The sequence below is a fragment of the Gouania willdenowi genome, chromosome 12 (genome assembly GCF_900634775.1).
Source record: "Gouania willdenowi chromosome 12, fGouWil2.1, whole genome shotgun sequence".
NCBI lineage: Eukaryota > Metazoa > Chordata > Actinopteri > Blenniiformes > Gobiesocidae > Gouania > Gouania willdenowi.
The window spans coordinates 23,185,431-23,201,183 of record NC_041055.1 but is presented as its reverse complement, the minus strand read 5'-3'; the positions used below and the strand labels follow the sequence as shown (position 1 = coordinate 23,201,183).

The window sequence follows — 15,753 nt, the reverse complement described above, 5'->3', positions numbered from 1 at the left end:
AGACACAAGTGTAATCTGTGAAAATAAAGCATAAACACGGACATCTTGATGGAAAGTTGAGTAGATTCTGCACGTAAATTGGGAGAGAAATGTGAGATATTTCCATTCTATGTTACTGCAATGAAAATAAGTAAGTAAGTAAATTTCATTTATATCGCACTTTTCACAGATAAACTCACAAAGTGCTGTACAAACAAAGGTGAAACTAAAACAGCAGCAGCAACATCCAAAAAGGATAATAAAACATAAGATAATTTAAAACAACAGGAGGAACAAGAAGACAGTCATTAACATCCCCCACCAGATTGGTTCTCAAGAAAAAATCTAAGAACTTAGATGTATACATAAGAAAATATTATCACATCAGAAAATAAGATTACTAACTATCTTAAACGGTTTCTAAGAAAAGCTGTCCCCTTTGAAGATACCTTGAACAAAGTAAAAAAAACTGAACAAGGGCAATAACTCTAGAAAAAATAATTGTGTGCTTCTCATTTTCGAACTCCATCAAGGTATTGATACCATGAAGCCACACACCAAATTTGGTTGTCCTATCTTAAACAGTTTCTGAGAAAAGCGGTCCCCTTTAACTCGAACGGACGGACGCGCGGACGTACAGAGCTCAAACCTATATCCCCCCTCCCACTTTGTGGCGGGGGATAATAAACGTCCAAGTACTATATGCAATGAATATTTAATCAATTGACAATAGCATGAATATGGAGATGTGTACCGTAAAGGCTACAAATGTTGATAAATAAGTGAAAAAGTACACAAATGAGAATGTAAAACTGATTGCATCACTATACAGCCTATAAAAGCCCTAGCAAGATGCAATCCAGGAGATTTTTATCACTTGTACCAGCCTAGTGAGAAAATATCGCCATGAGAGGACTTTGTGTTGTATCACATTGACCATGAGTGTGAAGGATGTTCAAGTCGACTATAAGTGCTTATTACACCAGACTGAGAAAAACATGAAAACATGCATTACTAAAAAAAAAAACCACCCAGTAAATCATAAAGTGATGCATAAAACTAGCACAAACATTAATGCTGCTTGACAAAAGAGCACCATTCAGCCTCTCATATATCAGAAAGAGCCGTAATGAACTACAGAGATAATCTTCTCGTTATCTCAGGGTTATAGCTAAGTTAATGGAAGATGGGATTCTGCCAAACCATTTGGTGACTCATAAAAAAGTGGCCTAAAAAATCCTGAAAGCCGAGATAATAAACATGAAGCTCTATTATTCTCTAAACAAGAAGAAGGGTACTCCAACGCTGATGCACGAGTCCGCACCGGCTTTTAAAAAGAGATCACAGATTGTGACTCAAACAGCAAACACAAACACATAGACAGGGTGGTCCAACATGCTTGTGGTTTAGTGTGAGTGTGTGCGTGTGTGTGTGTGTGTGTGTGTGTGCGTGTGTGTGTGTGTGTGTTGTCTGCAACAGTAAACAGAAGAAGAGACAGTAACATTATCATTACTACTGGCTGGAAGCATAAACAGTGACACAACTCAATGCCGTGCAATGCAACACAGAACCACATACTTTCTGTTTCATGTTTGTGTGTCCAGGGACAGACTGCACGTTACTGCATATACGTCAAAGGACTAACATCTGTAATCAGGAGCACGGAGGCTGCAAAGAGCAACCACAAGGGCCCCGTGGGAGCTGCCCCGCCTGGACTGGGAGCCTCTGGATGTTTCCCGGAGGGCTCGAGAGGCCCTCACCCTTCAGTCTTTCTTCCCTGACACTAACCAGATACAGCATCACAAACACATTCAGGGAAGAGGGGTGTGTGTGATCCATGTGTGCTTATAAATGAAAGAGAGACAGCAATGCGGAGGCAGACATCAAGAGCGAGGGAGGAATACACGGGAGGAGACAGAGAGAAAGAAGAGGGAGACATTAACACGTAGGAAAAATGCAGCTTTAACCCAAAGTTTAAAGCATCTGACGTTTTTCACGTCCTCCACTAAGTCTCCCACTCATAAAAAGAGCAATTACACATTGAGGACAATCCCACATTAAACAAACATTGGTTCTCTCGACAGAGCCAGACAAGCACAAATTACATTGTTTCCAGATGCCCGTCACAAAAACACGCTTGACTCGCCCCACTTTTCTCCTCTCTTCTCTATTGTTCACTTTTTGTTGCTCATATTTCGCTTCTCTTTATCTCTCCCTACAGTTCTCTAAAACTACCACACCTCCCAAGAAAAGGCCAGAGTGGGTGAACAAGATCAGAGCCTGTTTTCAATTACATTGTTACATCCTCCCACTACCGGACGTGAAGAGGAGGGCCAGAGATGGAGGAAACGAAAGAGTCAACATAATGAGACAGCGGTGCTTCCTTTATGTGTCACATCTTTCAAACCAATTAAAGGCCTCGGCCAGCGATTGAGACCAAAATATCAGACTCAATAAAACATAGGGATAATGGAAAATTTGCTTTTGGATAAATACTTTTTGAGTCAAAAAATAAGTTGAGCATGGAGTTCACTTCTATTAACCTCTACAAAGTTATCTCCCACTTGTCTACTTATTTACCGTGATTAGTTTTTTCCTTTTCAGTGACTAAAATAGGATGCACTGTATCAAGCACATAGCTTACATAACCCACTCTCTTCAGTATTCACGATGCCAAACTTGGGGCTTTTTGAGTAAAAATCACATCTTCTTTCTGCTGCTTTTCAGTCTCCCCTGTTCAGACTGGGATAAGTTACAGAACCGATTGCTTTACTTGTGTACTAAAGATCTTGTCAGTGTTTCTGAATGTCCTGCTTTATATTTGACAACAAGCTAAGCAGCTTTAAGTTTGCTAAACTGTCAAAAATAGAGCAGCAAAATTGAGAATTGATGACATAACTGGAAACTTATCCACTATTCAAGCCCTAGATAGCTAGTAAACAACACACACTTGCTGAAATATGTTGCCAATACAAAAAGTGTGGACACACATTTATAGTACAAAAGGTGGCAAGATATGTGAAAGTGAATTACTGAACACTGAAACTTGCTGAATTGGATTCAGACGGGAGGCTACAGCTACGTATGGCTTGAGACATCACAATATAACTGAAGGACATGCTGTCTGTGCAGACGACATTGGAAATGTGTTACATTACAAGACACATAATAGCATACAATTTCAAATCAAGTCCAAGACGGCAGTACTAGAGTCATTATAACAGCTACGGCTCTGATGTAACTGAAGGAATTGTTAAAATAATCTTTTCATTTTCTTAATGCTAACATAACATACGTCTGCAGCCTGAAGGCTTTTTCTCATTTACCAGCACTTGTTCTCATTTTCACTGTACATCTGCTGCATACGTTACCTTCTGGATTAATGCATTGGTGTTTAGCAAGGCTAATGTTTACCATGTTAACCATCTTGGTTTGAGGCATTTAATGCTGGAATATACTAATTAGAGCTTTGCAGAAAATTAAGGGGAGGGTAACATTCTTAATTTACATAGTATATATTGTTTATTAACGGGGAGAAAAGAGGCCAATTGTTAGGGAATCTGATCAAGAGATCAATATTTACATTTAGATATTGATCTGTCCAATAATACAAACAAAAATGTTTTAATTATTGCTCTCTTGGTAACAAAAGACAATTCCTTCTTTAAAGTTGCATACAGTACATTTTTAGAAGTTAAACCAAAGGTTCCCAAAAACTTTTATCTTTTAAATCAGGGGTGTCAAACTCATTTTAGTTCAGGGGCCAAATACGGAGCAGTTTGACCTCTAGTGGGCCACAGATTTTAGGTGGGAAAAAAATACATTTTAACATCAGTGCCCTCGTTTTCAATATCAGTTCAATTCACTTCAGAAAATGTTTGATTTTACCAAATTTTGTATAATTTAGAGGAATTTTGTGAAATAGTTTGTGAGAAATTGTAAAACTTGTAGAAAACTTGAGAGTTCTTTCCACAATTTGCAATTAAAAATGACTGAATTCATGTGATATAAACAAAGGAAAAATAAAAGCCCCTAAAAATAATGTAGAGTTTCATCAAATTGGTGAATTTGAGATATCTACAACTATATTATTTGGTCATTTAAACAATATTTCATGTTTCCTCTGTCATTTTTTGTTTCTCCAGCGGGCCAAATTGGATGCTCTGAAGGGCCGGATTTGGCCCCTGGGTCTTGAATTTGACACATCTGTTTTAAATCAATAGGACTAAAACACATGTGGACTAATTAGTTATCAAGTAAACATTGCCCAATTGGATAAAAACAATCAAATGGTCCTTTAAACTAACCTCACAACCCGATATTAAGAACCTGTTTGGTGCTGTAAGGCTAAGATGAATAAAAAATGGCTTTGAATATGACCAACGCTGAGATAATGGAGCCACTGCTGATCCATGTAGAAGAGGAAATAAATTGCTTTTTGCAACTCACATTTCCTTGCTTTGTTAGCACTTTTTCTTTGATAAGATTACCAATGCAATGACATCACAGCTACCACATTTGATGCAAGATTTTAGGGAAGAAGAGTCTCCCAGATTGTACAAATAAATGATGCAATTCAATTTAATAAATAGGTGGCCACAGTTTTGACCTACAAACCTAATAATGTGTAATTTGACTTTATTAACTTGGACATTCTATTGTGGAGAAAAAAATAATATACCTCCAATAAGTGTATGCGTGAAAGAGAATGCATCCTGTAATGTGTTGGAGCAATTCACTTACATTGTCAGACGTAAAGCAGAGAAATTTGAATGTGTATGGAAACAATTATTGGATTTTCTTGAACAACAAGGTGTTGCTGTGTGCTGAGCTTTTTGTTTTAACCGATTGTGTATTTATTGTTTATATATTTGTCTTTGTTCGTATTAAAAAAAAAAAACTTGGACATTTTGATCAAACTTAATTTGGGTCGTGACTGGTTTAGAGAAAGGTGAAACAAATCATGATGACATGCATCCTCCTTAGGAATTTTATAAAACACTAAATATGCCACAGACATTTACATCAGATAACAGGGGATTGTGCACTTCAGTTAGAGCACACGCAAAACTCCAACAAAGACAAAATTAGAGGCGATTCATGTTTTTTGTGTGTGTGTTTAAAAAAGCTGAGATGGCAAACATCACAGTAAGTTCTTATTCAAAAGGAGATTGACTTGTAGACATGGGAATGTTTCTGGAGATGGGAACCAATGCCACATTGAGACAGTGTAGTCTAAGCTCAAGGATAACAGCAGTGTCTGTCAGGTTGACCAGCTCAGTCTTAAAAGTCTGTGACCCAGACTAGAAGTGAGATGATGTTTTAGAAACCATACAGAAAACCTGCCATGTGTCCTTGAGCAACACACAAGATCTCAAACTGAAGAAATAGAGCTGTTGTGGAGGAGTAACACTTGAACCTCTCAGATCCTCAGAATCCATTTACTGATGTATTATATTTACCCTAAATGTTCTGCAGTGGTAAAATATTCAATCATGTTAACGTAATCTGTCTGTGCTTTCCATTTTCTGTCATAGGAACTATGTGTGCTTACATATGTATGTAAACATATACGCATTAAAACTGCCCTTAAGGAAGGAAACATCAAAACAAAGCTGGATAATTGCATTTCATATGCTTACATACGTGTGTGTGTGTGTGTGTGTGTGTGTGTGTGTGGAGACATGTCTGAATGAAGGGGGTTCATCAGACAGACTCCATTTGGTTGAAGGAGCACTCGCATACACTCATGTTAGCCCGAGCACCTAAGGGTATTCATTGAGGCCCACTCCAATCATATAGGCACAAATGTGATCGCCAAGACACACACATATTCAGTAACATAAATCCAACAAGACACAATGTCTGACAGGCAGTCAGACACATCTGGAGGCATGGGTGCCCGAAAGAAAATATGGAAAATATTACATTTGTCATCTGTTAAAAGGAGACACCAAGTTATTTTTGACTGTTAATTGATAAAATAATATTTCATTTTATTTTTGAATCAACACTAATGTACAGGATCTTTTGGGTCTTGGGTGCAAATCTGAGTTAACGTTCAAGTAAAATTTAAATGCAAGCTCTTTAAAAACATCATGTATATTACTAGAGGTTTAGTCAAGTGGCGTTTGTCATCTATCCGTGTTAAGCAACAATGCTTAACTAGAAAGGCATGGTCAGCACCAGGTTACCATCTTCAAAGGCTGGTACTTGTATGAAAGAACGGCATTCAGTTAAATATAAAAAGATGTGATTTGAGCTGCTATCCAATTTTTGTACACAATTCAACTAATACTGTGTTGAAACTGCTATCGATAATTTTTCATTAGATAAAATCATCATCTAGGCCTCATAGATCAATGAATCGAACAGCATTAACTCCAAGAGGTTTCACGCAATGCATTGTGCAGACGGATCCACAGAAAGGTTTTTTTACTTCGTTCTTACCGTAGTTTCTTACGTTTGCCACCTAAAACTCTGTCAAAGTTACTTCCCAACACATTTCTGGTGTTTTCATGGACTGAAAGTTGTCGCAAATCGATGGCAGATGTTTATTTTCAGGTTAAATTAATCAGAATCTGGCCAAAATGGAATATTTCAGAGTGAGGATATATTGCAGGGAATACGTGGAACAACAAAAACGGTGTCAAGCAAATCACTGTCCTCCTTTCTAGTGAAAAACACAAGAAACCACGGTAAGAATGAAGCAGACACTTCTATGCATTTGCTTACAGGTCCCCACATCCCACAATGCAATGCCTGCAAAATGTCAATAAGAGTGTGTTTACAGTGGAGATTTAAACAACAATTGAAACCATTCTTCTTTCTTATTGAAGTAAATTATGTTCGATTGCTTGATCTATGAGGCATATAATATGATTTTATCAATAAAAAGCTTAAGCTTTTACTTGCAACACTCATTTACTGAAACAAACAGTTCTATGCATCGTAGTAAAACAAACACTAAACAGAAAATGGGCTTAGTTCGATTAAACAGAAGTCAGGGTCCGGGCATCTATTTTTCTTATTTTTTCATTATTAGTATACACCCTGTAAAATGCCATACTTGGAACCCTAACGTCCCCTTTAAGCCTTTAAAAGAAGCGGGATGTGTGGATACTAGACACATGGAATCAACATAACTTGAACTGGGTTTAAAGTTATAAGTATAGAGTAGGTTGCATCTGTTAAACAAGTATCACTAAGGACTAAAGGTCGTATTGCCATCATTGTTGATTAATAAGAAACAGAAACTTGTGCACATAAATATACCTACAGTAGCCTCACCTGTGGATATGAGTAATTACTTCATGGAAGAAGTAAAGAAGAAGAATCTTTACACTTACTCGACAGTCAAAACAAAGTCAAAACACAATCCAAAAAAGGTTATTGCTGCATTGGGCCATTCTGCATTGATCAAGCAATGGACCATTCATAATTAATGCATCTTTACAGGAACTAGAAAGATAAATATTTTGTGCTGCTCTTCAGATCTACACAGTATTTGAAACATTTGCACTTTAAAATGAACTCCAAAGTGCTGGGGGTGGTATATTACAAATCGCAGACAGGAACATTTGTAATATAAGTTTCTAATGCTTCGTTTCCAAATAGGAAAAACTTTAACTTATTTTGAACTTTCTATTACTTTTGTTGAATAGGGAATGTGGCATTAACAGAGCATTACTGTACCAGCTGAAGTATAAACTCAAATAACCTCACACTTGTTAAGTTGTCAAAAACACCCCAGTCAAAATGCAGCTCCTTATCCACGTAGACATAATTTGGCAGCACTGAAGAAACGTGATGCAGACTGAGAGCGAATGTGTGTGTGCGTGCGCGCGCCTGTGTGTGTGTGCTACTCACATAGTCTGGCAAGGCTGTGTTGTCTCCCTGTCTGCCTCTCAGAGACTGTGTTGCCTGCTCCAAAACCTTGTTGTGCTTTTTGGAAAGCAAAGCAAATAAACTGCAGGGGAGACACAGAGAAAAATGGAAGAGCATGAAAGTGTTGAGCATATATAATCTAACACCCGAAATCCTGCAGACGCAGACTGCCACAGTATTGAAAATGGCAATGTTAAAAAAACGATATAGAAAGCAACACATTGTTCATTTGTACATAAATGAATGGAGCTTTTAAATTATGTAACTTTTATTCAATAGCTGTAAAAGTCTTTTCTGGAAACTTCAAATTTTGAGAAATGCAAAATGAGCTCCACTACTTTCACATCAAGGGCATAAATATTGGATGTAGCGCCACTTTGTAAAAACAGAGGAGTTAGCTAAGGTCCCAAAGCCACAATCACAAAATTTGCAATAATAATAATAATAATAAATGTTATGTTCATTTTGTTTATCTATACTTAAGACATACACTGTAACAAAAGTCATCTCCCTCAATCTGTTTCCTGTCCTTGGACGATGCGGGGCCCCACAGGTCTCCCCACCTTTGCTGTGTTAATGCAGATGGTGCAAAAGCACGTGTGTCAAAGTTTACAGAAATGCACGAGTGCAAACGTAGCAGTGCATGAAATGGTTATTGTAAGTGTGTGCAGATAAACATGTATTCTGTTTGTGTTTCATTGAGCTGCCAGTGTGGGTGTGGTGAAGACACACTGTCAGTTTAATATTGGTTATTAGTTATGGTTACTAACAATCATCTGTTGAGCGACTCATGGTTTCCCTTTTAACATGTCAACACAAAACCTGAAAATAGGAACCTAATTATGTATTAACAACATAGATGAATAGCTTGTTGTCTTGGTTTTTCAGATACAGAAAATAGCGCTGAAAAAAATTTATTAACTAAAAGATTATAAAATATACCATAAATCTATTTTCACTAACATGTAGAATGATAATAAATCAGTTTATTGTGATAACTGTCTAGCATTGACTATTAGTTTGAACACTGAGTTCAGGGTTGTCAAACTCCTTTTAGGTCAGGGGCCAAATATGGACCATTTTGATCTCAATAGGCGGGAGAACATGAAAATTCAATTTCAATATGCCCTACTTTGCACTTCTACCTTTATATGATAAGTAAAGTATGTAAGACGCAAACAATATCCAAACAATAAGTGACAGATTTGGTTCCTGCAGAAGGTTCACCTAAATTTACTTGATTTTGTGATTTTTTTTTTTTTACTAAATTTGGCGAGAATGTGTGAAATAATTTGAGCAAAATTAATGGATTCAGGAAAAATGTTGTTGTTTCAACAATTTAGCTTGTGTATGAAATGCGCTATACATATACATTTGCCTTGCCTTGCCTAAAACTGACTGCCATTATGTGTGGTGAATCTGCAAGTGCTGGCCAATAATGTTAAGTTAATTAAATGTGTTTATTATGTTTTTTTGTCATTTTTTTGTTTGTTTCTCATGCGGGCCAAATTGGATGCTCTAAAGGGCCAGAATTGGCCCACGTGCCTTGAGTTTGACACTTGAATTAGTTCGTCCTCAATCCCCGATGAGGTGTCGTCCCATTTTTACTGTTAATGTAATTCGCTACATGTGATGGAGCTTCATGATTCCCCCTGATGTAGACATACATCAACCGTCAGCGAGTCTGCTTGACTGACCTTGGGTTAGTAGCAATCGGGCAGGGTCAATGCACACAAGCACATGTGCACACACATGATGTCGTGTTCACATCACTATAAACTGATTCACATCTGCTGCTGCACAAGATGCCTGAGAGGAGACGTGCCGCATAAAGAAGTTTCCTTTATTTGCAGCCTGATATCAAACTTCATAGTCATGAAAGAAAATAAAATGAATTATATTCAATGTCGGCAAAAGGCAGAGGAAATTTAGGAGCATAAGATGAAGAGCCGATAAGAGCTACACCTGTCCATCTGTCAGCACAAGACGTCCAAATACACACACACCAGTCCTTATCTTATCCTGCTCTGAGATAATTGGTGAAATTAGGTTATCTGAGCTGTAATATAGGCATCTACGTGTCAACTTCAGAACTACCGGTAATGTCAAAGGCCCAAACCACCATAACTACTCAATGACCTCTTGTACTAGTTTTCTCTTTTGATGATGGACCACCGACTGAGCTCCACCTGGGGTTAGTACCTCCACAATAACGCACTGTGGCCAACAGCCTGGCCACAATCGTCATTTTCACAAAGACTCCAATGGACGAGGTACGGCCTACAATAGACGTCCACTGTGCTGTTGTGATCCAGAATCTGTTATAATACTGAAGTACTGACAGATGTGAATCACCCTTAAACACAGAAGATGCACATGTGTCCGGTCCCGCGTCTCTGCAAAAACACTGTGGGTGGTTTCCAAAGTCATCATTGAAAAGTTGGCGAGGAAATTAGTTACAACACAGACATATATCATATTACATAATATCTGAAGAATTTGATTAGAGTTCCCTCAGGTAGTGTTTCCTCAAGGAACAAATCAACAAAAGAATCTTGTTTTTTTAAAGGATAAAAGATTAAAAATGATCTCAAGTTACATCTATATAAAAAGATTACATACAAATATACACTCACTTTATTTGGAATAAAAATCAGGGGTGCACATCAGGGTTGGGGTCAATTGTAATCGTAATTGCGTAATTGATAATTAATTACAATTATGGTGTAATTCTAACTGTAATTTCAATTTTAAAAATATGTTGACGTCGTAAATGTAATTAAATTGTAATTGAGTTTAGAAAAAGATTGTCAATAATAATTTAATGCTAAACTGGGGAACCATGTTAGAGTTCTACACATATGTAGTTAACAATTATTAAAATATGTTTCATATCAAGCTTTCCCACATTTTACCATTTAAAGACTAATGAAATCCTATATTTTCATTGATTAGGACACCTAACAAGGTGACTGATAAACTGGAAAGAAATTAGATGATAGATATTTGTTTTTATTCTATTTTACAGCTGATTTAGGAGCCGTTATCATAAGAGATGCTAACAGAAAAATACCACAAGAGGAAGGTCATCTTTAATTAGGTTATTTATTTCAGGCTGAGTAATTGTGATTAATTGGAATTGAAATTTAGTAATTGAGAACACAATTGTAATTGACTTTGAAGATAAAAAATGATTGTAATTTAATTGAAATAGGAAAAAATGCTGGCGACTGTAATCGTAATTGAATTGTAATTGATCATGGATAATTGACGCAATTGTAACTGAAAAATGTAATTAACCCACACACATACAGTGTACCAGAGTTGAACAGGTAATCTTGTAAAGCGCATTAGCACACTAGAAGTAAACAATAGGAGTCGGCTCCTGATTATGAGCTGATTTGTTTGTTGTTGTTTTTAGCCACACGTGATTGGTCAATATGCGTGGCTCCATCTATGTTTAAACAGCGGCATGCACGAACAGGTGGAAGAGAGAAACAAGAGAACAAGTGACTCACTCAGAGTAAATGGTGGAGGTGAGGGAAATGAGTGAAAGAAAACACAGACACGATTTAATGTATTCAAACTTGCGTAGACTGAACATCTAAACATTTCATATCACACAGGCCCCAAACAACAACTATAATTAATTATATTTGATATTGTATTATTTCAGGACTAAGTTTGATGTTAATGTACAAAATAAAACCTTAAAATGGATAAATACTTATATATATATATATATTTTTATGTTTTTTTCCCAATACATCGTTCTTTTCTTTTATGTAGTATTTTGTAACAATCAATGTAAGCTACACAAAGATTTGAGCCATTTGGGAGCCGTCCCCTAATTGTGAGCAAAAATTCTCTTCACTAATAGGTTGATCCCGAGATATTTGTGCAAAATATGAGCCAAGAAGTAGGCCTTGCACATCTGTATCTTCTACAGTTTTTTTTTTTTTTTAATAGGGGAAGACAGTCAGAAGGAGAGTGATAGATAATGACTTTCTGTATAGTAACAGAACGTTCAGTTCTTTTTAAAAAGTAATTGTAAGCGGTTAAAGAGCTGTCATTTCATTTGGTTTTCAGATATTTGTACATTTTGTTTTCGTTATTTGCTTAGAAAGCTTCCAATTCCACTACGTTCTAAAGAACAGACATTTAGTTGTGACATTTCCTTTCATTTTCAGTTTAAATTAAAGTAAAAAATTCACATTATCCATGCATGCTAATGATGGGTTAATCCTGTGAAGTTGTTATGGAAAAAATGCATCTTAAAAAAAAAAAAAAAAGTGAGCACCATGCAACACCCCTTACAAAAAATGTCTTAGTTTGTTGTTGTTTTTTAAATGTACTATATTATTGCTTCTTGCGTGGAAAAAAGTAGTACATAAATCAATCAATCATTTGAAGCAGAGTGCAATTCCATTTTGAGTATACCTTTTATTGGTCAGCATTAGAGAAAACATGCATATAATCGGATCTTCTGTAAATGTGCCCAAAGTTTTAGGATTTTAGAATGCACAATATGATCCAAGAACCCATAAAACCTTGACTGAAAAATAACAAGTCAAAGGGATTACTTACTATGTTCAATTTTATTGTGAAATGTTTTATGTTCTTGAGTTTGAGGATCTCAAAGTGAATAAATAAGGGATCGGAAAAACACAAGGAGCAACAGCACAGCAGCAGGGAAATACTGATGGATGTCAAATACCAAGGAAAAAGTGTGGTGGTGGTGAGGGTGAATCAACCAACCGCTGCCTGTAAATAAACAGCTGCAGCCACGGTTTCCTCCGAGAGTCAATTATGGAGCACAGTTCAGTGCCGCCTGGCTGACATTTGGAAATTCCTGGCAGGAAATTCCCTTTATCTTGGTGCCAACCAGCCTTTTTAGCCCAGCCATGGGCCATCATAGACAGAGTCATCATCATTATCATTATCATCAGACATGGAGTCAGTGGCTGTGCATCAGCCCCGAACAAACATGTACACATGCTCAGACAGTGTTCCTCTGTGACTCAAAACAACAGAGTCACAGATACAAGGAGAAGCACAGGCGGCGAGATAAGAGAATCCTTGGATGTGCGCAAATGTGCGTGTCCTTGGGGAAGGAAACATCCCATCCTGTGTGCCTGGAGTCAAACAGTCATGAGTCTGTGTGTGTCTGAAGGGTTTGGACCTCGTCCTTATCTTCCGTCTTCTAATGGAAACTGCTTTTCTGAGTTTTCCCTCATTTTTTTCCCCCCCTTACATAATTCTCTTTATTGGACAGTCACAACACTCACTTCAGTTTGTATGTCTTTTTCCTCTCTGCTGATTCAACATAAATCCTTCAAAATAAATGTTTGCTTGTCAGCCATGTTTTATACCTCAAACATTTGCGATTAAAATCAAGGGAGACAATTCGTCAGAGCTATAAAACACCACCCCATACATTTTTGAATGGGATCACAGTTAATCTTCTGGTTATCTAGCACAACGGAGAAGCTTTTTTTCTTCGTCTTTTTGCTTTAAACGCTAAATAAAGAGGTTCTTCAAGTGTATTGCACCAATTTTTCCATTATAAAAAATTACCTCATATATCATGCTGATTATCAAATCAGTTTCACAACAGCTTTTGATATAAAATATATAACTAAATATTTTATATAGTAAAATCTATAACTAAATTCTGACTTAACTTGGTATCCAAAGAAAGCAGAGCCCCAGTGCCCCCTATTGGACAGTTTCTTTGTCTCGTCATAAGGACAAAATGTAATTCTGCTACATTTATGACAAAAAGTACTCATATCACAATGTCAATCCACATTGGAAGTTTAATAACTTATGAATATTTTAATTAAATTGGCATCACCCAATATAAAATTTTAATACACCTTGTATATTTAGGTTTAGGATCTTAAGCGGGGATGAAATTGGAAAGTAAAAGGAGAAACCCTGTGTAAAACTAAATTCAATGAATAAATTTGTATAAGCGCTATGGCAATTTAGTTATTTAAACCATGTGTCTGCTGGTAATATAGAGTGTGTCAACACATTCATACCTGATGATGCGTTGGGCGGCATACTGGTGCAGACATCGAAACTGGGCCGACATGTTGGCCAGTGCAGCAAGACAATTGGTGTGAAGATACTTATCCTTAATTGGACACACAAGCAAGACACATCATCAGCATTATTATTAAATAATAAAAAGAGGACAGTTATTACTTTTGTCCTCTGTAGCAAAGGCTCGTTTATGTGTTGCTTGAGTGATATTTTTGGGTTTTTTTTTTACCCTTGTCCGTGTCATGTTAAACTGAATAGTTCGGATGACCACTAGAATGAGTAAACTTCCCAGAGAGATCTCCGTCAGCGACCTCTCTGTGTACCACGAGATGTTCTTTAATACCTTTTAACAGATGAACAAACAAAATGAGATCATCGGTAACACACAGCCAAAACATATACGATAGTTAAAACAACCAAGTATACCCACCACTTCATGAATGGAGCGATTAAAGGCATCGTCCTCAGTGAGGATGAGGAGAATAATAAGCGCCATGTAGACATGATGGGAATTTCTTTCCTCCACATTGTACAGGATCTCAAGGATGGGCAATACCTGCGAGACATGTTGAAGAGCAGCATCAAGTGAGCAGCATACTCATTAGAAGGTTCCAATATATAAACATCACCCGCAATATTACAGCATATACAGTAATATATACGTGTGTGTGTGTAAATGTGAGGCAATCTAACAACAACTGCTGAAATGATTACTTCACAGTGCTTCAGGCTTTCTAAGTGTGTTTAAAACCAGTGGATGTAAATGTATGCAATGGTTTCTGTTGTACAATTTTACTCAAGTTTGGTTGAGACGTCTAGAGATTTGAATTTTTATTAATACATGTCTGAAAAACGTTCAACCTGCAACCAAAATGTGTCTTTTGAAATGTGTAGCAACTGGGGCCTGGCAATATGGACCAAAACTCATCGCTCAATATTTTCTCTCAAAATGGCAATATGCGATATAAAACTTTATAAAGTCTGACCAGAAAGACAACTCTGGGTTAAATTTGCTGATGAAAATGCCACACTCATCTATTGACAAACAGATGCACTATATGTGCCTTTTTTTTTTTTTTTTTTACTTTTTCTTCTCTAAGGCAGGGGTTCTCAACCTTGGGGTAAGAAGCCCATTTGGGGCTTTGGAAGGGGGTCGCCAGATGCCTTCAAGAAACTAAGAATGTCTTTTGAACAATTTGAGACAATTTTTGCTTTTTTTTTTTAAAACCACACCAAACTTACCATATTTTAACCTATTTCCACCACTTTTTCTTGCCATATTTTTGCTCCTTTTAATGCATGTTTGCTACAATAATCCAATTGCTGCCACCTCTCCATCACATTTTAATGCCTTTTCTGCACACTTTTCCCACTTTCAAGACATTTTCACCACCTATAAACCATTTTCCACCACATGTCACATATGTTGACCCATTATTGTTATTTTTAACCTCTTTTCAACATGTTTGCTTATTTTTGCCAATTTAACCACATTCACCATTTGTCATGCCCATTATTTGCCAGTTAAAACTAAATAAATTACATAACAAGTTGCTGGCACCTTTTATTTGGGGGTCGCAGGCTGAAAAGGTTGAGAACCACTGCTCTAAGGGACAGCACGTGTGAGTGAGTTCTGTAGTGTGGCTGGTTTAGGGGAAGGTCTGGAGTAGGACACACTCAGAGACCCATCTAACTGTGATTTAACACAAAATAAGCTATAAAATTAAAATATATTGATATTGTAATTTTTGATATCGTCAAAATAGAAAACGCGACATATCTTGAATCTCGATATATTACCCAGGCCTAGTAGCAACATATATTTTTATAATACAA

At 36.9% G+C, this 15,753-nt stretch overlaps 1 protein-coding gene across 1 annotated transcript in view; it reads right to left on the bottom strand.

The window, feature by feature from the left end:
- dym (dymeclin) overlaps positions 1 to 15,753 on the bottom strand; it is a 65,635-nt gene that overhangs the window by 25,210 nt on the left and 24,672 nt on the right. The window contains exons 11-14 of the mRNA XM_028463412.1: positions 14,348 to 14,473; positions 14,147 to 14,260; positions 13,914 to 14,008; positions 7,849 to 7,948 (exon numbers count right to left, since the gene is read on the bottom strand). Of these exons, the coding sequence (XP_028319213.1) occupies positions 7,849 to 7,948; positions 13,914 to 14,008; positions 14,147 to 14,260; positions 14,348 to 14,473 (435 nt within the window). The remainder of the gene's footprint in view (positions 1 to 7,848; positions 7,949 to 13,913; positions 14,009 to 14,146; positions 14,261 to 14,347; positions 14,474 to 15,753) is intronic.